This window comes from Triturus cristatus, chromosome 1_2 (assembly GCF_964204655.1).
Source record: "Triturus cristatus chromosome 1_2, aTriCri1.1, whole genome shotgun sequence".
NCBI lineage: Eukaryota > Metazoa > Chordata > Amphibia > Caudata > Salamandridae > Triturus > Triturus cristatus.
In genome coordinates, this window is record NC_140580.1 from 665,958,389 (window position 1) to 665,986,147 (window position 27,759).

At 42.5% G+C, this 27,759-nt stretch overlaps 1 protein-coding gene across 1 annotated transcript in view; it reads right to left on the bottom strand.

Moving 5' to 3' along the window:
- RGR (retinal G protein coupled receptor) overlaps window positions 1-27,759 on the bottom strand; it is a 146,109-nt gene that overhangs the window by 11,533 nt on the left and 106,817 nt on the right. The window contains exons 4-5 of the mRNA XM_085615103.1: window positions 9,164-9,317; window positions 1,959-2,076 (exon numbers count right to left, since the gene is read on the bottom strand). Coding sequence (XP_085471229.1) covers window positions 1,959-2,076; window positions 9,164-9,317 — 272 coding nt within the window. The remainder of the gene's footprint in view (window positions 1-1,958; window positions 2,077-9,163; window positions 9,318-27,759) is intronic.

A 27,759-nucleotide genomic window follows, 5' to 3' on the forward strand; every position in this document is an offset into this window, starting at 1 on the left:
AGATGCTACATGTACCACAGCAGACTGAGAGGTATTGCCTGATTCACATGCTATCAACGCTTAGATATTCCTAAAAGAAGCATGAGTTTTAAAAGATTTTATGTAATACGGAGAAGCACTGTAATGTGTCATCTTGAAAATGATGAGTGAGGTAGAAATTAAAGAACCCATATTTATTTCTGTTCCTGTCCGTAGTGCAAAGTTGTCACCTTGCTGCCTCATTAATCACTTTCATGGAATCATGTTGTGCAGAGTTATTCTGATAAATTTATGGTGATACCCGTCATCGCTCGTAGTTACGAGGGACACAAAATATGATTTAAATGTTTTTTATGCTTTTTGGAACTCTACCTCTTTATCTGCCTGGTTCTGTGAGTTGAATACTCTGGGGCATATTTATAATGCCCCTGCGGCACTTTTACACCCCTGGAGCGGCACTTTTGTAACGCTCCAGAGGCGCAGTATGCCGGCCCATATTTACAAGGCCACGTAGAGCCACCTAATATGACTTTTCATGGCCCTTTCACGCATTAATTTGAGGGAAAGGGGCGTTCCATTGTTGTTGCTGCGGGTGTTTCCACCCAACACCCATGAAATCTAATGCATTCCCAGATTTACAAGGGTTTGTAAACCTGGGAATGCGTCAGATTTTAACGCCTCCCCACGGGAGGTGTTAACGTGGCACTACAAGGAGAAAACCCTTTATTTTTCCTCCTTTGTAGGTCTCGCCTGACCCAGCGAATGCGCTGGTCTGGCAAGACTTATTGAGAGGGCTCCAAAAAGTGCTACCAGGCCAGCCTAGAGCTCCAGTGCATGTGCGCGGGCTCATGCGCCGCGCTTGACCGCGATTACTTTCACTTTCGCGGCCGCACGGCAGCTTTGATGTTTGATCGCGACCGCGATCACTTTCGCGGCCGCACGGCCGCTTGGCATAACCAATAGGTCTTGCTTTTGGGACCTTATAAGTATTTAGTTATGCAACTGTTGCATGGCTCAACACTTATAAGGTCTCAGAGGCAAGACCTATTGGCTATGCCAATGCTTGTTTGCTCTTTCTATGTGTGCTATATTCTGCAGCACACATAGAAGGAGGAAAAGGCTATCAATTATAGTTTTTGTGCAGAAAGGTGTCCCTTCCTGCACATAAACTATTATCCCTGCAATAAAGGCACCCTTGCACCATGCAGAAGGGGGCCTGTATTGGCGGACAGGCGCCAGCGCAGAGGAAAGCACAGGTATGTGTTATATTGCTGTAAACACGACACATCTCTACACTTTCCGAACAACCCTGGTCGGCGCAACAAGATGGCCGTGCTGCATCATTTTCTAGTAAATATGCACCTCGGTGCTGAGATAGAACCTAATCACGAGTTCAACTTCCAGCGCTGTCAGCTCGCAATGCATCTGTCTGGGGTCTGTAAATCGAATAGGGCCATCTGTTTTTATAGTGCTCAGAAACTGCAGAAGTGTGGAATGGAGCAGTGTATAAAAACAAGGTATTAGTGGTAGAGAGCGAAATGTCAGGGCTAACAGATCTTAATATAGAATACTGGAGGTGTGACTTTTACACTCTGAATTTTCACTTTTTTTCACCTTGCACAGATGCATTGTGGGTTAAAAAAAAAGTATACATTTGAGGAAGCGTTGCTCCTCTGCCCCCTTTTATACGTCCTCAAGGGTGTAAAAGACGAGAATGAATGTTGGCGTGCTTAAGCAATGTTAGCAATAATTGCATGCTCGGGTGGGTACATTACATCATGGTCACATTTCAGAGCTGGCACCAGCCCTTGTCGAGAACTTGCTTCCTCAGAAATGTTTACCTTTTTTCTGAGAACATTTGGGCTTAGTCTTGAATTCGGGGGGAGGGGGGGGGGGGGCGAGGGGGGAGGTTACCCTACAAGACGAATGCTCATGACACCGTTGCAAGATCACAGTTAACTTTTGGCTCGTTTTCCTACCTTGTGCTGACCGGTTTTCTTGAACTTCTGCTCCACTGATTGGTAGGCCGTCAGCATGATGAAGAGTGGAATTACAAACTCGAAAAAGGCCAGTGGAAATAGATAAGAGATGAAATTTCTGCCAAGGGAAAAACACATATTTAGTCCTTTCAAGGCAGGTTCTGTTAACGACTCTTGAAAAGTGGAATGCAGATGCAACAACTGCGCAAGTAAAAGCTTTTTGAGTTCAGTATTAATACAATCACATGTCCCGGTAATACAGTTATTTGCTATATAATTAATTTATATACTGTTTCAGGTGAAACATAGTAACAGACATGCCAACAGACCCGATTCAGAAAGGAGACTCCCGATTTTTCAAGCCAAAAATGGCTTTCTTTTAACTATCTCCCGCCTGAAATTGCGTTTTGTTCAATAGAAGTCAAAGGGAAATTACATTTTCCCTATTTCTATTTCAAAATCTCCCACTTTCCTATCCTAAAATGTTGGCATGTCTGCATAGTAATGTGCACTGCTAAGCATCTTTATTTTGTCAATCTTTTGCCAGGTGCGGTCGGCACCGATCGCAGGTACGGGGGCATGGGCGGGAGGGGGGGGATGCGTGAAGCAGGGGGGAGGACTCAGGAGGGGGGAACAAATGAAATAAAACATTTAAAACTTATCATTTCGCCACTTCCTTGCCCGTCTCTCGTCTGTAGTCCTCCCTCGCTCAGCCACAGGAAGCACACCTAGGCTCCCAGTGAGCCAATCACAACGCTGCAGTGCTCAGACACTGACTGGAGGCCTGGGCATGATTTCCACGTAGACTGTAAAGCAGCCTGCATGGAGAACATGAGAAGTGCGCAAGACTGTATTGGGCCGCCCCATCTGAGTAGTCATTGCACACTTTAGAAGGGTGCTATAACTCCTCCCATGCCCCTGCTCCCTCACGCAAAGGTGTGGGCGGAAGTAGGAGAAAATAAAATGATAATACTGCGAGTTATTATCATTTTATTTTCTCTGTCTTTCACTGCGAAAAAGCAGTGGGGATGATGCTCCTGCGCCTTAGTGCAGGAGCCGCCACTGTCCTTTGCTCATCTATTTCCTATGGAACTTTGCCAGCTGCCTCCTTCTTTTGAACATCTGTAGGTCTGCTACATGCCCTTCAATTCACATCTTCCACGAGCACTGAGTGACAGCTTGTTAGTAAGTTTCACAAAAACACTGAGCATACAAATTGCCTGAGTCAGTTAATTTCTAACAAACAAAAGAAGACCTGTCCAATCTGGCATAGATTAACCCTTCACAGGATGATGGAAAAAACCTATTTTTTTAGATAACCCTCACCCACCAGGGTTGCCCCTTGGTGGCCTGCTTCATCAGCGGGTACTCCCGTTCTGCTGTGGAATGGGGTGTGCTGAGGCCTACCAATTATGCAGGAGTACTGACTAGTATAATAAGATGATGAAAATGAAGAGTTCCCTGATTCCACCCAGAGGGTAGTGCTTAAATATGACTCCAGCACACACTCTGGATGCTAAAATAATAAATGTGGATTGATCACACCTATTTTGTTGCTTATAACCTACTTGGCATTCTGCTTAATACATGTAAAAGGCCAAATGTTTGCCTCATGGATTCTCCGGTGGTAGAATACGCTTGTAGTCACACTAACACCAAAGCGGCACCTCTGCATATTAACCTAGGTGACTCCCTAGGGGCATATTTCAGCACTGCCCTAGGGGTGGAATCAGGGAGCTAGTTTCCTTGTTCCTGTTGAAAAGCCTTGTGGATAGGCTTGAAACATGTAGACCCATAGGAAGGCAGGTACATTCAAATTTAGGCTTCCCACTTTCTCCCCTTATTTTAAATCCACAACCTCCAAGCAGGTATTTTTAACCCTCTACACAAGACCTCTCCCACTCCTATTCACCTTCCATCATCTTATTATACTAGTGAAGTGGTACTAGATATACCCAAAGGCCTGTTAAGTAAATGCTACTAGTGAACCTGCATCACTTATTGTGACACCCACTTAAGTATCCCTTTTAAAACATGCCTGAGGCCTGCCACTACAGTCTGTGTGCAGTTTTAGTTTTCAACTGCTATTTCAACCAGGCAAAACAAACATTTTACCAAGCCTAAGCCTTCCTTTTTAATTGATATAAGTCATATCTAGGACAGGCCCTAAACAGCCCATTAGGCAGGGTACATTGTATTTTTAAAGTTGGACATATACTTCAAAGTTCTACATGTTATGGTTGTGGAAAACTCACAAATCCATTTTTCCCTACTCTGAGTCTTACCTTTCCAATAGGATAATATTGAATTACCATACTACGTGATAACATTTGTTTGGGAACAGGTAGAAATATCATGTTTGATGTCTAAGAAATTATAATTTTAAATCCTCTTTAATGGTAACGTTGGATTTTAAGTCACACATCTGAAAATGCCTCTTCAAAAGTGGGCATTTTGTAGTCCTAACCATTTGGTGCCAGCAGCCTGCATCCTGGGTCACATGACTAGGCGCAGTTGGCCTTTGTGTATTCCTCTCAGAAAGTAACACAAAAGGGAGACTAGTTGTTGGCAGGATAGGTCATCCTGACAGGATGGAAGGGGCAGAGATGTTTACAGTCTCACCTACATTTCAAAGAGCTGCCTCTGCACACCACAAATAACTTTACACTAGCCTTTTGTGGCTCCAGACAACCTGGGACCAGGGCAGGGTGACAGGAAATTCCACAACCCTAAGTGGGAGATTCTATAAGTTTCTCCCACTTCAAAGCTGGCACCAGGTATAATAATAGGAGTCTCAGACCCACTCGACAGTATACTCCCGGACCTGCAGTCTCTGCAAGAAGGATTGCCCACCTACCTGAGGAATGCTCTGCTGCCTGAGGACTGCCAACATGTTTGGGGATTGCCCTGCTTCATGAGGCCTGTCTTGCTGCGTTAACCCAGGACTACCAAGAGTTGACTGGCCTATTGTTTTCAGTTACAGGAACACAACAGGCTCCTGACTGGTGGCTTCATCGGAATTGATGCATCGCGAAGCATCTCGCCGCAAGTCCTCTCATCGCCAGCTCCAGACAGATGGCTTAATTGGAACCAAAACAGCACGCTGCACCTCGCTGCTTGACCTCACTACGCAGCTCCAGATCAGTGGCTTCCCCAGCACTAACCCAGCGCAACGCATCTCGATGCACGTCTCCACAACGCTGCACCAATGCGTCATATCTCTACGCCAGCTTCGCAGCTCCTGATCGGCAGCATTGACAACACTGACCGAGTGTGACGCATGCAGCTTCTGCTCGACAGTTCTTCAGTGCAGCACGTATGGCACAGGCCAACGAAGACTTTGCATCTTGATTCCAAAGACACAAGGTACTATCTCAGTGGCCCAAACATGGTCCGGTGTTTGGCCTGCATTCCATTGCAGTCAGTCTAAACTTGTGACTTTCTCCCGGTCCAGTGTGACCAGATAACCTTAATTGGCGCTATTTGAGTCTAAGCACTATTTCCCCCAAAAATCTTTGAAACTGCATATCTCCAGTTCTGCTGATTGCATTTTTGTTATTTTCATTTCAAATTATTTATTAAATCACAATCAATTTTTCGAAACTGTTTTGTTTTGTTCTTTTGTTGTGTTTTTACTTTACATTATGTGCTGTATACATTCTTTACACATTGCCTCTGAGTTACGGCTGACTGCTTGTGTGCCAAGCTACCAAAGGGTTAAACTCAGGTTAATTTAAGACATTATGTGGTTCACCCTGACAAGGATTGTGGCTGTTGCTTGAGTGAGGTTTCACCCCCCAAAACCAACAACCCAATTTCTCACATTCATTAAACATGATTATATGCAGTATGCCGTCTTATCACTTTCACTGAACATTTTCCTTGGGCCACTTGTTCACTTGGAGCATTGCTTTACAAATTTGTTCTTTAGAACATTATCACGATCGATACAAACTAACATATACGAACATATACTAACATATACAATTAAAATGTGTATGCTGTGTACACATTATGATTGATTTCTTAAACAAACACAGATGTGCGTTTATTGGCCTTTTTCATCAGACACGTTTAGGATCCAAGCAATAGGTTTACATGAGATATACTTAGGAGTGGACTTCTGAAGACATTCATGAATCACAATTGATATGCCTATCTGTTCCAAAAGGACCACTATATAGTCTGCCCAGTTTTCTGGTGATTACCAGAAACGCTCCCTTGTTCCAGTGAAAATAAATGTGTCCAAAAAAACAAGACACAAGGGGGCAGGATAGAAATCCCCTGAGCCCCTAGGCCTAGTGGTGGGGTTACACAAGGTCCCCGCCTGGAGCCAAAAGCATTAAAAAAAACTAAAATTGCTGCAAATTCACAGAGGATCCGAAAATCCGCAGCAACATTTAAAAAAGAAAAAACAAGTGCAGTCTGCTGCGCTTGTTTTTTTTAAAAAAAACTCCCCGGGTGGGCCACGTCTGGAGAAACAAATATTTATATTTTAGAAGAGGGGGTGCATGTGCCCCCCCCCCAGGCCGATATAGGCCCTGGGGTCCCCATCCTCCAGACTTGGTGCATTGTAAAGGGTGAGGGGGGCATGGGACCTCCCTCCCCAGGCCATTTTGGGCCCCAGTGACCCCAACCCTTCGGGGCAAGGCTGCTTTGTGAAGGAGGAAGGGGGCAAATGACCCTCCACCCTAGGCTGTATTCGGATATTCGGACCCCATACCCCAGGACCGTCTCAGTCTATATCCTAGTGAGCCTACCTGTGAGACATACAGTTTACCTGCGCGCGCTGGCACGGTATGGAAAACCTGTGTTTGCTCTCATTTGACGGGAAGAACTTCAAATCACCAGCTAATTGGGAGCAGTCGCCAAGTCTGCTCCCAGCAGGCGGGAGCTTGAAAACTGCTCCCGACCACTCAGAGCGGACTTATTATCTGCTTCCCTGCCCGCAGTAAAGTGGGTAGGGAAACAGATGTAAAGATTGCTTCTGACCGATGGGAGCAACATTTGTAGCTGCTTCTGTGGGTCAGAGCAATGCCGGATCTCACTGGATGCAGGGAGCTGACTGTGGCCTTGGGGCTCCCCTTGTTTGTTAGCAGGGCCCTCTCCCCCTAAATAATGCCGACGGCCCTGAGGGGTGAGGTACCTGGGACCAAAAGCAGTCCAGGGAGGGGGCGCATATCGCCTTCCCCCTAAAAAATGCATAGACCCTGGCAGATGGGGCCCCCAGACCCTATCAAGGTTCTGGGAGTGTGGCCACACAGCCACCCTCCCCTTTATTTCAGAAAAGGCCCCGGGGGATAGGGTGCCCAGGGCTTTACAAGGCTTTCCCTTTTAATTTTGATAGTGGCCCTGGGGTCACCAAGATCTAACAAAGCTCAGGGAGAGTGGCCAGGTGGCCTCCTACCCATTTAAATATATGGCCCTGGGGGATGGTGTCTCCAGGAACTAAGAAGGTTCAGGGAGGGGAAGCCACATGGCCCCCTTCCCTGAATCTATTATGGCTCTGGAGACCCAATCCCTCAGGGCCATATATATTTTAAATGGGGACTTTTCCCCTCGCCTCTTTAAATAAAAATGCCCTGGGGTCCCCCACGACAGGCCTTGTTGCAAAACCCCCTGATGGCCATGTGTGCTGTGGGGTTGGATCCCGTGGAGGTGTTTTGCCACAGGTCAGGACTTGTGGCCAACCCCCACTGTGCATGGCCACAGGCCAGGCACAGCTTAGGGTTGGCTGCATGTGGGAGATTGGCCTCAGGCCAGGCCTTGTGGCCAAACCCTTGCCATGTAGAATGAAGCCCAGCAGAGTGTGGAGTTGGCTGCAGGCCTTTTTATGGGGCCATTAAAACTTTCCATACAGCATCTAAAGTGACTGGAAAACTTGTTTTGAAAATTATGTGAAGATTCATCAAACAGTGCCAAAGTTCTATATAATACATGTGTGTGTGCATTTGTGTGTGTATAGCGAGATAAAAGTGAGAGAGGCTGTGGAAACTGTCTTATAATTTGATACCAAATATCTAATCTACAGGCCTGCATAAAGTTGACACAAAAATGCATTAGACCAATTCTTCTACTCTTCCATGGCTCTGAACGAAAGATGCTCTCACAGTGCAAAGCTTGGTCTAAAACCACATTCGAACAGCACATGATCCTAGCTTAGCCACAAGCTCTTGAGTATACCATATTTGGCAGTAAACCTGATACGTGCTCATCATTAGACTAGATATTGCAATCACTTCTATGGGAAGGTACAGAGGCTGGTACATTGCATTAGCGTGGACAGTCCCAAAGTGTCATGTACACTAGACACTTGGGCAGCCACAGTATATCGCGGACCATAAAAGGTATCACGCATCATAGGCCTATTTTGATTGGAAAAATGTACTATGCTTAACCTGTATTGCATACATAATGACAGTCTTCCTTCTGTGGTTTGTATCAGTAAAGACTGTGAAAGTCTTCTCTTCTTTGGACACTCGGTAGTTATGCTGACTGTCTCCGTCCTGGACGTATTGCCTTGTTGACCTATAATAAATTCTATCCATCTTATGTGCTGACAAAGTGTTGGAATTATTTGTTTTAGGCTTCTACAAGACAAAAGTATATCGATAAATATTGATATAAATATATAAACATATATATTGTGTTGGTCCTGAGGTGTGGCAAAAGAATAATAATTATCTAAATAATAAATCTACACTTAGCTTTGTTTACTTGTCTACACAATATGGTAGCAGTCAGTTTTCTGGATTTAGTGCTTTTGCAGATCAAATTGAAAAACTCCATAGTGTGGCAGAAGATTACATCTTGCTCACTGTATTGAGGTTTGAGATAATACCATTTGGCTGGTATTCACTCGGCTTAGTGAAATGAGTTTGGTGGCACATCCTCTGGTCCATTGGTACCCATCTCAACAAGTCACACTAAAACCATTTGGTGTTAAGTCCCAATCTTCCTTAGAATTCAGGTGAGCAATGACAAGATTACCCAAGTATACTCCCTCTTCTATGATAGTTCTAGATAAGAATTACAGAGGAAAATTTGCAGAACCGTGAGCCAGATGGTGTGCTGTGATTACCCTTGATGTCCCATTCCTGGTAGTTTGCATTATATGTACTTGTATGTGTCATTTTGGGAACACAAACCCTTATAAATTGGAAGACCTGAGTATTTTGGCTGACATTCTCCATTTTCCTACTCACTTGTCTCCTTTGGTGTAGTCCAGGGTGCAGCAGGTCCTCAGGGGCTCATAGTCATACTGACCCCAGCCTAGGAGTGGCATCATAGACCAAAAGGCAGAGAACGCCCAGACAAATGATACCAAGGATATAGCTGTGCTCCACTGCAGTTTACTTCCTGCAAACAAGTCAGATCAGAAAATTGGTTAGTAGATTCACATTACTTAAGACGTATGATCTGCAAGCATGCTAATGTGCATTTCTGCATACACAGATTTACATTGTCTCATTCCTTTCGATCAGATGCCTGACTGGAATTTGATAAAAAACTGTTGTAATCAGAGTTGCATTATCAAAATTAGAATTGAGTTGATCATTTCTTTGTACTTCACATGCCAAGCACTCCATATTAAACCAACTCAAAACTATAATTGCTGTTTCACAGTTGGTAGGCTGGGATCATTGATCCAAAGGTAAGCTGCTATTTTTCACCCATAATTGACCATAATAAAGACAAACGGTGCGGTTTGCACATACCAGTCATGGAGCAGGAGGAACTACAAATCAGGATAGTATTGGACGGTGGTCAATGAAGCAATAGTAAGAAACATAGAGGCCAATTCCTAAAGGTTTGCTGTGAATATGTGTATGTAACATCTGGGTTCTAGAAGAAAGCTTGGAGTACTACAAGAGTAAGTCATGATTAAATCTTTGTGAATCGGGCCCATTGTGTCTAAAGATCACAAAACGCCTATACAAGTTTGCATTCCAGTCTCTTTGGTCCCCTCCGTCCCATTACATGCTGTCACAGGTGCTAGTTAGAGTGTTGTATACTTAGACCTTTTTTAGTACTCTGCACCCTGGTCTTACCTTGTCTTGAATGACTCAACCACAGGTGTCTTATAAAGACAAGAAGAAAGTAGGTCCTCTGCTATGAGGTTCAGATACCTTCCTTTCAGTCCTACCATAAATCATGTGTAGAATGAAGACCCTCCTGTTAGGGGGGATTTATGAAGAGAATTCCCCTCTTTAAGGGTTCTTAAACAGTGCACCCCACCCATTCGTCTTTAAAAGTAAAATGTTTTGCCAGTAAGAAAAAGGAATCAGTGTTTTTTGTCAAAATAGTTTTGTGTGGTTGGTTCTTCTCAACTATTCTGCTCTTTACCCAGTGGTTGCAACTCCATTGTCCACTCCAATTTATCGGCTGATTCTTCTGCATCTTCCACTTTGTGTCCTAATACCCACAACACTCCATTATTCTCAAATTTTTACTGAGAGGAATGCCTCATCGTCTCAGTGTGGTTAGTTCTTTTCTCTCTCTTTAATGTCACCATTGATCACTAAAATTCCCTTCCCTTGCAGCTGGTGGGGCCGAAGAAGTTTTTTTATCCTTTGTACTGCCAGGTTGGGCTTCATGATCAGCATTCGCTGGATGGGCAGTAGTGCATCCTTCCAGCACTTCTGCCCATTGCTTGTTTGGCTTAGAGGATGGCATTTGCAGTGGCGGCTCCTCTGGCTAAGGCGGAGTAGCGTCGCCCCACTACTCAAAAGAAAAAAGAAAATGATAATAACATATTTTTATTATCATTTTAGTTTTCCTATGGAAGTCAGTTGCTCTCAGGATATGGCGGGGCTGGCCAGGGAGGGAGGGAGAGGAGTGGTTTGCACTCCTTAAGTGTGCATGACTCCTTGTCCAGCCCTATTGGGCTGGCCAAACAGTCATGCACACTTTGCTTCTTCCCCACCATGCTGCATTACACAGCCTGGTGAGGATTATGCAAAGGCTCCCTGTCCCGATCTGAGCCACGAACCATGGCGCTCAGACCAATCACAACACTGCATTGCAGCGTTGTGATTGGCTCAGGGGAGCCTGGGAACCCAGGTTCTTTCTCCTGTTTCTTGCTGCCTGATCAGAGACAGGAAAAAGAGGACAGAGGAGAGGCATCGACCGGCCGTCACTAGTAAGTGTCTTTTGTTGACTTTTTGCATCCCCCACCTCACCACCCGAGTCCAGTAGCAGCCGTTACTGGGATGTGTGGGTGATTTTTTTCCCTGCTTTCATTATGGATTATTCTCACTCTCTCAGCTGTGTGGATGGTTTCCAATCACATCTGTACTACTTGTTCTAGCACCTCATACTGTGTGATCAGCCATTCTTGTCTCCCTGATGTATTGTCGATTCTCCATGTCTTCTGTTTTGGTGACTCGTTTTTCCCTGTATGTCTGATGCGAGCTTCCTGCATGCCCATGTGTTTCTTCTTATACACCCTGCCTCCAGTGTAGGTTGTCCAACATATCTTTCACGTGTCTGGCTCCCCATTTCTCCATCTTTCATCATTTCTTCTGTTTGTATCAACCTCATACGACAATTATTCATCCTTCAGCGATTTTTCTATTCTTCCCTGTATTTTCTTTGACCTTCTCACCAGTGGCAGCTGGTGGTATTTGAAAGTGGTGTGCGTAATATTTACCAGGAGTTCGCACTATATTTTTATGAAAAAAGGCCTTGGATGTTTCCCATATGTTACAAATAACTTCCAGTGTGCGAATGTCAGCTTTTTTCATGGGTACCCACTTAGGCCAAGAATTACATACAGTGTGTCAGTACCAGAATTTTGCCATTGATACTGCCCATTCACCATAGGTGACCTACTTTGGCAAAGAGTACCTCCTTTATTTCAGAGAGAGCATATTGTCATGGTTTGGTTTCACTGTTGTTTTCCCTCAGGCCGATATGTCATGGCTTCCCTCTCTGAGGCCAAAAATTACTTCTATTATGCCAGCAACAGCATTTTGGCATTGTGCTCCCATATACCAAACATTAGTGCCAGCATTTCCAGGTCTGCATTTTTCCACGGGTGTTCTTCCTTATGCTAAAAATGATCTCCAATGCCCCAGCACCATGGTTTTGCCACAGGTGCCCCCATGCTAAGAATTTCCTCTAGCATGCCAATGTCAACATTTTTCCATAGGTTCTCTTATGCCAAGAATTACCACTTCAAATATGTCATAAGCTTGCATTTTGCCCAGGGTGCCCTCCCTTATGCCTAGAATGACCTCAAATGTTCCTACAGCAGTATGCTGCATTAGGTGCCCCCATAGACCAAGAATGATGTTGAGTATGCCACAGCTAGCATCCAACACGCATAAAACATGCAAACACACTCTATCATTCTCACTCATACACAATCCCTCTCTCTTTCACTCTCGTCGCCCTCATTTACACTAAATCTCACTTACACATTTTCTCTCATAGTCACTCCCACTCACTGTTATTCAAACACAAATATACTCACACTTGTTCTTACTCTTACTTGCAAATACACTTACACACACTCACTCCTTCACACTTACTGACTTTCATTCACAACTCCTGATGTACAGGAGCTTTGCTTTATTAAATATGATTCAGTAGGTCCCCAGGTCTCTGGGCCCTGGTGAAAATGCACCTTCTGCACCAATGTTAGCTATAACCCTGACTCACTTACACTCCCTCTCACAAACTCCTCTCACTCGCTCCTAACTCACTCACCCCTTCACTCCCTCCCTTGCACTCACATTCAGTTATTCATATTCACATTCAGCCTCTCACTCTCATTCTCACTCACTTTCAGTCTTATTAACATATTAAACACCCTCTCACATAGACATTCACACTCAATCTTGTTCACTTTCAATCACTCACAAACAAACACTCATACCTGCATGGAGAAACAACATTTGTTTTCCTTTGATAGATCCATGGCAGAAGCAGAGCAGAATCCAGCTCTGGACTTTGGAATTAGCAAACCATGATTCACAGCAAGGGGCCAGAAGAGCATCAGGGTCAGATTTAAAAAAGGGGAAAACACACCTCAATCCCTTTCCCAGCTTCTTGACAGGACTGAAATTACAGCCCTGTAAACAGCTGAGGCAGTCGTAGGGATCCTACAACTTCCGCTCTGTGTGGCTCCTTATTTGCCTCAGAGATGCACTGATGTGGCCCCTCAAAGCATCATTTTAGCACATATACTGTGCTTCTTGAGGCATGTGCAGTATGTCTGCTAAATAAAATGTATTGTGCCTGTGTGAGGAGGTCATAGTTGAACTATGTCCCTCAAATGCGTAATACAGACATCCACCCACAGACTGCTGTGTTTTTAAACATCACTCTGTAGAATGATCATGCTTCACTTTTATTAGCCCCTCACCCTCCTCCTTTCTTTGGGAGCATGGAGACAGGCCTAGAGGGCTTACCTGTGCACTGTCAGTGTTCATAAAAACACAGAGTTGTGTTTTCAAGAACACTACTCAGTTAAATATTTAGCAGTTGTGGGCAGAGGCAAGTTTCAGAAAGTGGCACCGCAAAGGAGGGAGGGCTCCGCCCTGAAGTCCCTTTTAAGAAGTTGTCACTGGTTCACGCCCTCATATTCACTCTGCATATGACCAACATTAAATCAAAGAAAAAACATATTCCTTGGCCTTGTCCTGCCATGCTGTGCTCCTAAGTCAGTTGAGCACAGGGGAGGAAGCATTGCATGTGCTCCAGTTGTGCCTGCCTTTAGGGTTTATTTACTAAGGAAGACATTTGTGTAGCAAAAAGTGATACAAAGCAATGCAGCAATATACTAAACATCCTAAGTGCCCAGAGAATCAGCACAAACTTCTGCTTCCCCGCATGACTACCTGTGCAAAACTTTCATAAATATTCCCCTTTATTTGATTGAGACATGAACTTACGCTTCATTGGCTTTGCAGGAGCTGTAATTATGTGTGGGTCGTATTCACTCTTTGCTAGATGTTGCTCATAATAAACATTGTGGGCAATATTAACAAGCCTCTTGCCCCACCGGTGCATCAATTTTTTGGCGCACTGGTGGCGATGTGTGGTGCTCCATGTTTACAAGGCCACGTAAAGCCAACCTGCATGGCTTTTTGTGGCCTTGTAAATATGGCCCCCTTTCACGCAGCACTTTGCATGAAATGGGAATGCCATGGGTGTTGCTGGGGGTGTTCCCAAGCAACACCTATGGATTCTGCAGCATTACCAGATTTACAACATTTCGTAAACCTGGGAAAGCGGCAGAATCTTACTCCTCACTAGGAGAGGCATAAGGAGGTGCAATGAGGAAAAATACTTAGATTTCTCCTAGGTCGTTTACTCTATCTATGCATGCTGCATTCTGCAGCACATATAGAAAGAGGAAAACACCTCACCTGATTGTTTTTTTGCAGGAAGGTGTCCCTTTCTGCACACAAACAATCTCTCCTAAAACTCAGACACTCTTGCACCATGGTGCAAGGGTGCCTGCGTTGGTGCATGGCAGCCAATTGTGACATATTGTTGTAAATATGATGCATCCCTGTCCTTTGAAAGTGATGCAGCACGGCATAGCTAAATGGCTTTCTTGTAAATAAGGTCCTTAGTCGGGTTGCTTTTAGCTGCCAGTGATGCAATAGTGATTCTCTTTCTTACTGTCCTTCAACATCACTTTTTTTCTACTGTACAATTTATTTTTCTCGCTTCTCTTTCTTGGTCTTAATTTCTGTCCATAATGACTTAAGCAGTTATTCCAACCCAATATGTAATCATGTCCTTCAACATGCATTCTTTGTGCGGACACCATTATGCATATTTTCAATGGCAAGCAGAAAAAGTAGGTTCTAAAAGCCTCATCAGCCACATACAGAATGACAGAAACATGGGAAAGTAGACACAGATATACACGCCCAAAACCATATGGTTTGGGCGCCTGCTTTAAAATGAAAAATGTTTAACACTGCAAAGTCATCAGACAATCATTCATGGCTATTTAGCATTTTTTAAATGTCTCAAACACTTCTGGCACAGATAGTTATTTTTCTAATCTGGAATATTTTATTTATGGAATGAGTAATGCTGACGCCCCTTCCTCCAACCCTATTTATACTGCAGACCTTCCAACACAGAAGATCTGAGTTGCTTTTTTCCTTCTTAAATTTAAAACATGTGATTTTGTTATCAATGCACATACTTGTGACACAGTCTCTGCTAGACCCAAAGCATTCTCTTAAATGAAAATAAAATGAACAATGCTGAGGGACGTTCGTCCATCCCCTCTTGATTGAAAAGGGAAACTCCTCCCAGTATCCACGATGCCACCCTGTACAGAATAGTATATATAAAAGTGTCTCTCTCTCTCTCTCTCTCTCTCTCTAGATATATATATATATATATATATATATATATATATATATATATATATATATATATATATATATATTATATTCACTTAAAAAAACATAGGTTTCAGGGGCGTTATAGTTAGCTGGACATTTCTCTCGTACAAACCCTAGAAATTCCCCTGTTATAGTTAGTTCAGCTAACTATATCTCGTGCCCACGCAATGCACTGCTGATGACGTCACATATTACATCACTCATGACATGGTCAGTGACATCCTTGTTGACATCACTGATGACATCTCAAATGACATCACTGATGACATCATTCAGTGACTGTGTGTTTCTGTAAAGTTTAAATATGTTTTATATATTTATAGTGAAAGGCCTATGGAAGAATGAGTGGGTGTATAAGTGTGTGAATGGGTGATTTTTTAGGTGCATAACTGACTTTATAAGAGTGTCATTAAATGTATCTTACTGCAGATTAGTGACTAAACTGTGTGAATGTCTGTATGTGTCTGTGTGTTGGTGTATAAGTGGCTGCATGGTTTTGTGAATAGCTATATGAGTGTCTATATGGGTTATTGATTGGTTGTCTGAGTATCTGTATGGGTGCCTGAGTGTTTGTGTGGGTAGGGTGTGTGTGACTCTGTGCATAGATGTGTGAGTGGGTGATTCAGTGGGTGCATGGTTTTAAGAGTGCATCTGTGATGGACTGTATGGTTGGGTGACTGTATGTAAGAGTGTGTTAGTGATTGAATGTATATCTCAGTTGTACATATGTCAGTAACTATTTATGTGAAACGCAGTGTATATGTGTGTAAGAGTATATAACCATCTATATGTGAGAGTGTGTGATTTTGGGAGTGGCTGTATGGATGAGTGTGTGCTTGTATCAGTAATTGTATAAGAGCATCAGAATTTGTTAGTATTTTTATGAGTAAGTGAACTTGAGTGTGTTTAACTGTATAGGTGAGTAAATTGGACTGTGATTAATTATTTGCATGACTGACTAGATGTGTCAGTACCTCAATGGATGATTGGCAGTGTGTAAGTGTCTATATAGGTGTATAAATGCATATGATAGTCCTGTACAGAGTGACTGTAAGTATGAGTGACTGTACAGGTGAGTAAGTGGAGATGTATGTAGACCTAAGAGTCAATGAGTTGGTGTGTAGTTATTGGTTTTGGAGTATCTATGGTTTTCAAAATGGCCGTCTGAAATTTTGAGTCGGTGTATCAAAGGTTATATTAGGGTGGGAGAAGATGCACTAATTTATCACATGGATGACGTAATCAGTGATGTCATCAGTGATGTCATTTGAGATGTCATCAGTGATGTCATCAGTGATGTTACTGACCATGTCATGAGTGAAGTAATATGTGACATCCTCAGCAGTGCATTGCAGGGGCACAAGTTATAGTTAGCTGAACTAAATATAACAGGGGAATTGCTAGGGTTTTGTACGAGGGAAATGTCCAGCTAACTATAACGCCCCTGAAACCTATGTTTTTTTTAGTGAATTTCTAAGGTTTCTTAAATGCCAATTCCTAACTATAACGCCCCTGAAACCTTTGGTTTTTTCAGTGAATTTCAAAGGTTTTTTAAATGCTAATTCCTATCTATAACTTATCTCTAAAGATATCATGTTTAATGATTTTCATTGGATTTCTATATTTGTCAAATTCAGTGTGTCAATTACATTATTATGTTTTTTTGAAATTCTTTTTAATCACCATTTTTTAAATGTATTTTTTTAATTAATTCTTTTAAAAACGTAAAAAATATTATTTGTTTTTATTGGGTTTTTCAAACATATTTTTAAATATTTTAAAAAATATTTCTTTAACTATATGTTCAAAACTTTATTTTATAAATATATTTTCCATGTTTTTGGATCCGCGCACCCTATGCGCACCGTTCTCGATCCCTACGCATTAGCATCCGCGCATGGTATGCGTTGGGTACGTGTTTAGTGCGCGATCGCAATGCGACTGGTACGCGACTCCCAGCCTATACGCGACACGTTCGATGTACGTAATGCGACGTTTATGCGCTTCCGCGATGCGTTATCTGCGTCTATGACACAGTAGGTGCGCGAAATATTTAACATTTAAAAAAACATATATATATATGTATTTCATGTTAATATTAATTGAAGACAAACTCTAAACTAGTCTTAAAAGTAATATATTTTTACATCTAATCCTATACTTTTTTTTAATTCAATTTCGCGGATGCGCGCTGTGTGCATCCTGCCTATGCGTAGGATGCGCGGATCCCATGTGACCTGCAAAAAAAGAGATTTGATTGGTTCATTACACTTCCTGTTCTAACTATTGAAAGACCCCACCCAATTCAATCATTCTTCTTTGACCTTCTTTGGAGGAGCATATCTTTTCAGAGAAGAAGATTTTTTAGACTAAGTTTACACTTAGCTCTAACTTTTTTCAACTAAAAATGGCTTCAGGGCAGCAGGCATCACCTGCATCTCCTCATACATCTGAGGACGAATTTTTGGAGGAGGCACCACGCAAAGAACGTTTTTCTTCAGTGGTGTGGACATTTTTTACTTTTCCCGAGGAGCAGAATAAGACCAATGCCACCTTGGTCACATGCAAGATTTGCAAAAGAGTGCTGTCGCGAAGGGATCCTAGCAAGAAATACTCGTGCGGCACGGCTAGTATGATGAAGCACCTAAGGACCCTTCATCCAAACAATCTTGCACGAGAAGAGTGTAAACGGATGAGAAACACTCCTGCTCCTGCGCCTTCCACCTCATCGCAGCCGAGCACTTCAAGAGTGCATCCATCAGCCCAAAACTTGGACATCCGTCCTCAATTTCAATTTTTAAAAGTGCTCTGCACTAAGTGCAATGCCACTTTGTGCTACGGTGAGCAGTCGATCGATCTGATCTGCCGCCGGCAAGAAAGTCACATTTGCTAGGTTTTTTTAGTTTTTTTTTATTGTTCCCTGAAGTTCATTGTTTGGTTCCTCCTGTTTTGTTTTTTGTTTTTTTGTTTTCCAAAAAATCCCAAAAAATCACAAAATTGTTGGAAAAAAAAAAAAAAAAAAAAAAAAAAAGAAGAAAAAAACATGTTCTTGTAAGAACTAACTTTCCTGGTTTAGAAAAAGAGCTACATTTCTTTGTTAGTGTGTGAAAGTTTGTATGTGTAGTATGTAATTGACTGAATGAATGCATTAGTAGCGTATGGTGAATGTATAAGTGCAGAACTATGAGGAAGTGCTGCAGCATCACACAGTAACCTCTTTAACTGCAGTGTGCTGTAGTATTTAAAAAGCACAGGGATGCAACATATGTACATAAATATGTTGCAAATCTATGCTTCTCTCTGCACGGCTGCTTAAACTGCAGCCATGTGGTGACACAGGCACCCTTGCACCATAGTGCAAGGATATCTGTGTAATGTGCTGTTTGATTTTGTGCAGGAAGACACACCTTCCTGCACAAAAACAATCAGTAAAGGCACTTTTCTCTTTCAATGTATGCTGAGCATTGTAGCATGCCTTGAAAATATAAAAATGTGGAGAAATGAAAACAATTCTCCTTGTTGTGCTTTCCTACAGCAATTTTAGAATGGTGCAGCATTCACACACATATCGAGATTTATGATTTCTATTAAATCTAGATATGTGTCTTGTTCTATGAGTGTTCAGTGCAATCATGCACAACAACACTTATAGAACACCCTTTCAACGGAAAGTGGTGTGCATAATGAGGTTGTATTTACATGGAGTATAAAAAGTGCACAGAGTGCCTTTTCCTCTCTTTGTAAATCTGAAAGAGTGTCTTGCACAATAACTATGTTACAAAAAGTGACATATTTCCGGTTTTAAAATTCCTTGCGAATGATAGAAGGTAAGCACAGAGTTTTGTCTGCAAAGATGTTCAAAGAAGAATGATTGAAATGATTGTGGTCCTTCAATAGGTACAATGGGAAATATTATGAACCCCTCAAATTTCTTTTTTTGCAGGTCACATGATATCTGATTATGGTCAGATTTCAAAACTACATAGGTATAAACAGAGTGTTTTTAGAAACGTGTTTCAACCTTGTAGCTTCTTGCAGACCTCCTCATTCTGCATATTGAGACTTAGTTAAACTTACCTTCACAGTAATAGGAATAAAAAATGGTATACATTTTTTTCAGATTTTCATTGCAATGTAAGTTCATATAAATTGCTTATATTAAAATTTGGATCTGTGAAAGAAAAGGAAAAAATAATTATAACATGTAATAATATATTTTTTACAACACAGCATAATTTCCACAAAGTAATTTGTTTGCCTTTTTTGCTGTTCTCAGAATATATTGAATTTCACTAAAAATAGTGATTTCAATCGTACTCATCACTTAACAACGAAAAAAAAAAACAATCAGAAAGATTGTTAAAAAAAAAAAAACATGCTATTCTCAGCAAAATACCACAAGATACAACTCACAGATATATAAAATGCTTACGGCTAACAAAATTTTATACGTTTAACTTACAAAAACTGTAAATGTTGCCGCTTTAAAATATTCACTGAATCTGAGGATACATTTTTGGAGAAGGCACCACGCCCACAACGTTTTTCTTCAGTGGTGTGGAAGTTTTTTACTTTTCCAGAGGGGCAAACAAAGACCAATGCCACCTTCGTCACGTGCAAGATTTGCAAAAGAGTTCTGTCGCGAGGGAATCCTAACAAGAAATACTCGTACGGCACGGCAAGTATGATGAAACACCTAAGGACCCTTCATCCGAACAATCTTGCACGAGAAGAGTGCAAACGGATGAGAAACACTCCTGCTCCTGCGCCTTTCTGAGTTTCTTTTCTTTTTCTTTTTTTTCTGGCATGATTTCTCTATTTTTACGTTGAAAAACAGTATCTGTAAAAAAGAATCACAAATAAATGTATATTAATAACTTTCAAATTTATACTATTCCATTACTGTACAAACACATTTTATATAAAAACTGACTAAGAAACTATAGCCCTGAACCACAAGTGTGATGATGGTAAAAACACTACATGCATAGTGCATACTACTTTGAAGCAGTTCATGCCCTAAAGCCTACCTCACTAAAAGACTACATGCTAACTGACTGAATGATTACAGTACTATAAGGAGACACACTGGGTGAGTGACAGGGTGTTTGCTAGAAGTGCATGAATACTGATTGGGGAATTGAAGGTGTGAAAGACAACTGTGTAGGTGATTAGAGGACTGCATCCATAGTGAATAGGCATTTGAAGCAGTCTATGTGCTAAGGCCTGGCTCACTGCATGAGTACTTGGGTACTGACAGAATGATTAGAGTACATCAAGGAGAGTGCCTGGGTGAATTTATAAGTGGTTGGCTTTTGACACAGTGAATGGATTAGTACTTGGTACTGAATGGGTCACTAGAGGAGTGCAAAGGGAGTGACAGGATGTTTGCTGGACTGTATGGATACTGACTAGGGAATTGAAGGTGTGAAAGACAAGTGTATAGTAAGTTAGAAGACTGCATGCATACTGCATAGACATTTGAAGCAGTCTATGTGGTAATGTATGGTTCACAACATGAGTACTTGGAAACTGACTAAATCATCAGACAACTGCTAGGACAGTGCATAAGTAAAACTTTTAAATTTTCAGTTCTGGCACAGTGAAGAGAATAGTACATGGTACTGTACTTTAGCGTCAAACCCTGACTCATTTTATCAATGCATAAGCAAAGAATAGCTTCTAAAGCTACTAAAACTTGACAACATGACCGGTTTTAAAACAGTTATCTGTCAGCAAATACACGATGTTACCGAATGCTTCTATCACAATCCTTACCCAATTGCACACAGACTCACAGTGTGATTTTAGACAAGCAACACTATCCTAGGAGTTTACCAAAACTCATTCACTAGTCTAGAAGAGGTAAGGGTACTGCACACAATCTACATATTTAAGTACAGCACATTAGTGTCAAAGCATGACTCATTTAATCAACGCATAAGCAAAGACGGGCTTCTAATGCTACTAAAACTTGACAACATGACAGGTTTTAAAAGAGATATCTGCCAGAAAATACACGATGTTACCAAATGCTTCTCTCACAGTGGTTCCTAAATGCACACAGACTCACAGTGTGATTCTAGACAACAACCACTATACCTAGGAGTTTACCAAAAATCATTCACTACTGTGGAAGTGGTAAGGGAACTGCACACAATCTACATATTTCAGGACTGCACTTTTGTGTCAAAGCCTGACTCATTTAATCAAAGCATAAGCAAAAACTGCCTTCTAATGCTACTAAAACTTGACAACAAGACAGGTTTTAAAACAGTTATCTGTCAGCAAATACACGATGTTACCAAATACTTCTCTCACAGTGGTTCCCAAATGCACACAAACTCACAGTGTGATTCTAGACAAGCAACACTATCCCTAGCAGCTTACAAAAACTCATTCACTACTGTGCAAGGGGTAAGGAGACTACACACAATCTACATATTAAAGTACAGCCCATTAGTGTCAAAGCATGACTTATTTTATCAATGCATAAGCAAAGACTGGCTTCTAATGCTACTAAAACTTGACAACATGACAGGTTTTAAAACAGTTATCTGTCAGCAAATACACGATGTTACCAAATGCTTCTCTCACAGTGGTTCCCAAATGCACACATACTCACTGTGTGATTCTAGACAAACAACACTATCCCTTGCACTATACCAAAACACATTTCTTCATCTAGAAGGAGTACTACATTTTAGTATAGAAACATAACTCATTTCACAAATTCATAAACAATGACTGGTTTCTAATTCTACCAAAATATAAAAACAGCACAGTTATCTGTCTGCAAACACATGAAAAACACAAATGATCACAGAATGGTTTCTACATGCACACACACTGTCAATAAGATTGTACAGAAAAAAAGTACTCCCTACACTTTAGCAGGAGAAATTCATTAGTCTGATTAAAATCAAAATAGTCTACATACATCCCCTCACAATTAAATAACTCACATTTCAAGTTGTTTTGTAGATTAAGAAGTATAACAGTCACACACCAGATATCAGTCACACACCAGATTGTCTTATACAGAATCTCTGCACTGTGCACCTCTCAGCAAAAACAAAGAATGGCAAAGTTTCCCTTTCATTTTCCACACATATACATGTAAACATCAAATCACAATCCTTCACACATAAATTCAAAAGCAAACACACATTTCTATTGGTTAAAAATGTCAACCCTTTCCAAATGAAATACATTTCAACCCTTCCCCCAATCTGCCTTCTGCCTGTTACCATAGAAACAGGTTATGGAACACTGTACTGAGCACACAGGTCACAAGTTCAGCACACAATGTTGCTAAACAAGACAGCAAGTGTGCTTGACTTTTCAACATATCAGCTTATCATATATAATTTTCCTTACAATCAGTTTTTGTTAACCAATAAGAATCATGCGTTTAAAAAACAGAAATATACACTCTACCTTTCAGTGTAGAAAGTTGTCATACAACCAATGATTTATTGTCTTTTTTCAATTTTTTTTCCTTGGATCCGCGCACCCAACGCGAGAGGATCCATACACCAAACGCGATAGGATGCGTGCACCCTGCGCGCATTTCGCCGTTTAAAAAAAAAACAAAGGGGGGCCCCAGGGGGTCCTTCTGAGACCCCCTAAGCACCTCTAGAGGGTCAGAGTATTTCCACTCTGCCCCCTTTATATGTTTTACACACTTATTCCCCGAGCTTCTTCTGCCTTGCTTCTACCGAGGCAGAAAATGGCCGCCAACAGTTCCTGGTTTCGAATGTAGACAGACACTCGACAGCCAATTAGCATTCAGCGCGCGATCGGGAGGGTGCACGCTTGATTCAGGGAGGGTGCGCTTACGGTGCGGGTAGGGTCTGCGGATCCTCCCCGGCCATAGATATCACTAACTTTTTTACCCTAATTTTCTCAGGAACTAATGAACAGATTCACACCATTTATGCAAAAGGCACGAGTCTGAACTGAGGATACCTCTTTGCTAAATTTGGTGTGATTCCGTTCAGCGGTTCGGGCTGTAGCTGCGACAACAGATCCTATGGGAAATTGCATTGGGAGAACGCGGTTTGGGACCCCCCTTTTTTCTTGGCCCCCGCTTTACGAATCACCACGAAACTTTCAGGGTAAGAGCGGAGCGGAGCTGGCCAAAAGTTTGGAAAATTTCGCGAGGATTCATCAACCGGCGCCAGACTTATTGGGAATAGAATGTTGTGGATTTCCCATGGAAAATAGGTCCTAACTATAACTATCTACTGGCGACCGCCAGTAGATAATATATATATACACATATATACATACACTTCAAACCAGGAGGTGTTGGCAGCAATGTTGGAACTTGGCTTGAGCCGAGTCCCACAGAAAAATGTGAAAATAAAAAGAAATGGGGGCAGGGAAGGAATACCCTGACCGCCTAGGGCATTTGGGAAGTCCCAGAGGGACCCCACAGGGCCAAAAAAGCTTTTTCTTTCTGTAATTTTCAGCGGCTCCCACACTTCTTTACCAAATGGCCCCCAGGTGGGCAAGGTCCTGGGAGCCTTTGGAAAATAAAAGAGGAAGGCGCAAAGGCCTCTCCTCATGGGGCATATAAATGCCCTGGGGACCACCACCTCCAAGGAGCTTATGCATTGTTAAAGGGGGGAACCTCTCAGACCCCCCATGCCCCGGGAACCACAGCCTCCCCAGGTCCACATTAAAAAATGAATCGGGATGGGTCTTGTGGCCCCCATGTCCCCGAGAGCAGCACCTCTCCGAAGCTATTTATTTGTATAAGGGCCTTCAGGGACTCCCTAGGCCCCGGGGACCACCACATCCTTAGGGCCAAATTTAAATGGGAGGGGGGCCACGTGGGCCCCCTCCTGGTGGACGGGTACTGGTATAGGGCCACTCACTCATGATGGTGCACAACTTAACAAGCGGCCTCACCGGTGCGTTACTCGCGATTTCAAGCCAAGGAATATGAGGACATCTCCACCAAACAAAGAAGCACTTCCTTTATATAGTTAAGAGGAAGGACCCATGCTTGGTGGAGATTTACGTCTTTATAGTCTTGTTGTCTTCTCTGTAGGAGGATTCATGTTATCATTTATTTCTTGATTAAGACGCACCAGGAACAATCACATTGCCAAAACGCACACCGAGGTCACTGATGAAATTTCCTTGTGCTCCATTACACAGCTTCAGTGTAGAATACGTACTGGACATTTACCCAATTAGGTAGCACTTAGCAATTACCAGTAGAAAGAACTCCACTTGGGTAGATATTTTGTGAAAAGCTGTGGACTCTTAATGGATAAAACAAGGTACTGCATAAAGGTGCAGTTCAATTGTAGCTGTATCACTCACACAGCCACTGACACGCCCACACAGACACTCACATACCCACTCACAGACCCACTCAGACACTCACACAGCCATTCACAGACCCACTCACACATCCACTCACAGACCCATAAAGCCACTCACACAGCCATTCACAGACCCACTTAGAGACTAGTGCACCCCCTCATAGCCCCCCTCAGACACTCATGTACTCACTCACTAACTGACTCACACACTCCTGGAGGCACTTACAAACCCACTCAACACTCTCACACCTACTCACAGACCCACTGAGACACATTTGAGATGTCATCAGCGATGTCATCAGTGATGTCACTGGCCATGTCATGAGTGATGGAATATGTGAGGTCATAAGCAGTGCATTGCAGGGGTGTATGATGTAGATAGCTGAGGTAACTATAACTGCTGAATTTCTATGGTTTTGTACGAGTGGAATCTGAGCCTAACTATAATGTCCCTATAACCTTTGTTTTTTTTTCAGTGAATATATATGTGCATGAGTGTGTGTATGTGTGATGTGTGTGTGTGTGTGTGAGAAGAGTCACTATAATGGTGGCAGACAACCCAACCTCTGCACCAGTGCTGTCTCCACTCCATAGATATTTGATGCCCAGTCAGCAGAATGTATTTTAGCATATAAATCTTGTTGTTTACTAGTTTCTAGTTTTACAGCAGCACACCACCCCATAATGGATAATGTACTACTCCCCCATGAATTCTGTAGCCCGGTAGAACTTCCAATACAACATGACATACATATGCATCAGTAAGGACATCACCCGATTCCCAGCTGTAATCATATGGAGAAGAAAGAGGCAATTAAGAAGAAAGGGTATGGAGAGGGCTAAGTCACAACCTACAAACATTAAAATATATAAATGAATAAATAAATAAATACTTATCTGATCATATCGCAAATCTCCACAATACAAGCCTTTTTGATACAAATCTGACAGAGGATAGACACGAGTGATTGAGTGGCAGTGTATATGCCAGACATACTTCTGGTTTTAGAATTGTTTTTTCCTTAGACTGTGTCTCACAACTTCCTCTACAGGTCTTTGTGATTCTAACACTTTTCACCTCAGGACAATCACCAATATGTGCTTTGCAGTTGAATTTGTCCTGTGCTGAACTTCCTGAGTGACAGCCTTCCTCTGCTGCCCCTTCCTTCCTGTACCTTTTTAAAATATTTTGATGAGTCGCTCTTCCCCTTCTCTCTTTCTAATTGTGGAAGAGAGATCCAAAGAAAGGCATGTCACCATGGTTAGGGAGGGGGTCATTAACTAGATGTCCTTGTGGTTCTAGTGACCCACTTCTGGTTGTGGTGCATTTTTAAATTATTATTATGAAGAACAAGTGTAAGGTTGTTTCCTTTTTTAAGTTTTTCTGTTTTTAATTCTTCACACACACCTGCCGTAGTGTCTTACACCTGTGGTGGAAAGCTGGCAGGTAGATGACAGACTAACATAACCTCTTGTGTTGTTGGAGGTGTCCTGGCCCAAACCACACAATCTCCACCTAGGAAATGAATACACTCTGTTTATCTGGCTCTCCAGGACTTTCTGTTTTTGAGTGACAGCAGCTATTTTTAGACCTATGATGTTCTCAGGGTAAGGACCTTTAGGTAAAGAATTATGGTTCGGAGGGCTATGATTTTGAATTTTGAGCCTCAACCCCAGAATGATTTAGGCCAAATCCAGTTCTGCAATAGCCTGGTAAGTAACAGGCCCTGTGTGATAGGGCTCAAAGATGTTTGTCAACTACCATTCATTCAAGGTGACCTCTCTTCGCTGTCCACCAAGGCACCTTCTTATCTTCAATAGATGAGTAGGATGCATATTTGCACATGAACATCCCCTCAGCATGTAATGTCTTTGAATGAATGAATGATTTAATGAAAGGATCTTATAAAGTGCATGGCTACTCAGCAAGAGTGTCTGGCACTAGAGGTTCATGCATGACAGGACCCAGAGGCACGTCTGGGCCCAAAAGAGCCAGGTTTTGAGGTATTTCTTAAAAGCTGTCAGATCAGTTGTTCCTCTCAGGGTGCCAGGTCGTTGATTCCATGCTTGAGCACCCAAAAACCCCAAAGATCTGCCCCCATACGGGCCAGCGCACTATGGGTATGCAGGGAAGGTCAGAGGAGGAAGATCTTAAGGGTCTGTCTGGTATATAGCGGTTAACACACCTTTTGAGATCGCTAGCCCGCTTGCCATGAAGGGCTTTGAAGAATATCACCAGGGCGTTAAACTTGATCCTTTCTTTCACTAGAAGCCAATGTAGAGCCTTAAGGTGAGGGTCCATGTGCGTCCTGGGATTAGGTCTAAGAATTGCCCTGGCCGCGGAATTTTAAACCACTTGTAGGCGCTGGAGGAGGTCACCAGGCAAACCCAGGTACATGACATTAGCGTAGACCAGGAGGAACTTTTTTAACATGCGAAGCATGCCAAAGCAAATACTCACCAGTGCCTGGACTTGGGATCTCATAGAGAAGGTAAAATCTATGGAGATGCCAAGGTTTTTTACGGTGGTTTAGGCTAAGAGGGGGGACAGCTCCACGGGCCATCATTGACTCTAATTGCTCACAGAAGGCAAGCCAAAAAAGATAATCTCTGATTTGTCAGGGTTGGATTTCAGCTGGTTAGCTTTGAGCTAGTTAAACACCTTCGTGAGACAGGATCTGATTTTATCCCCATCAAAGTCCGCACCCTTGCCGCAGGTAAAGATCAGCAGCTTATCATCAGCATATGATAATATCTTAGCACCATTGGCCTCCGCCAAGGGTGCAAGGGGGGACATGTATAAATTAAAATGAGTCGGGCTAAGGCTGGAGCTCGAAGGGACTACTTTCATGCTGGGCATGGGGGATGAATAAGGGGCATCCATATTTCCTGGTTTCTGTCGTTCAGGAAAGATGTTATTCATGCAAGTGCTGCACCACCAATGCCAATGTTCCTTAATCTATCGAGAAGTCTCTCATGTGGGACCATGTTGCACGCAGCCGACAGGTCAAGTAGTATGAGGACAGCTCTACCCCCTGGTCAAGCTTTTCCATTAAGTGTTCTGTCACTTCCAACAGAAAA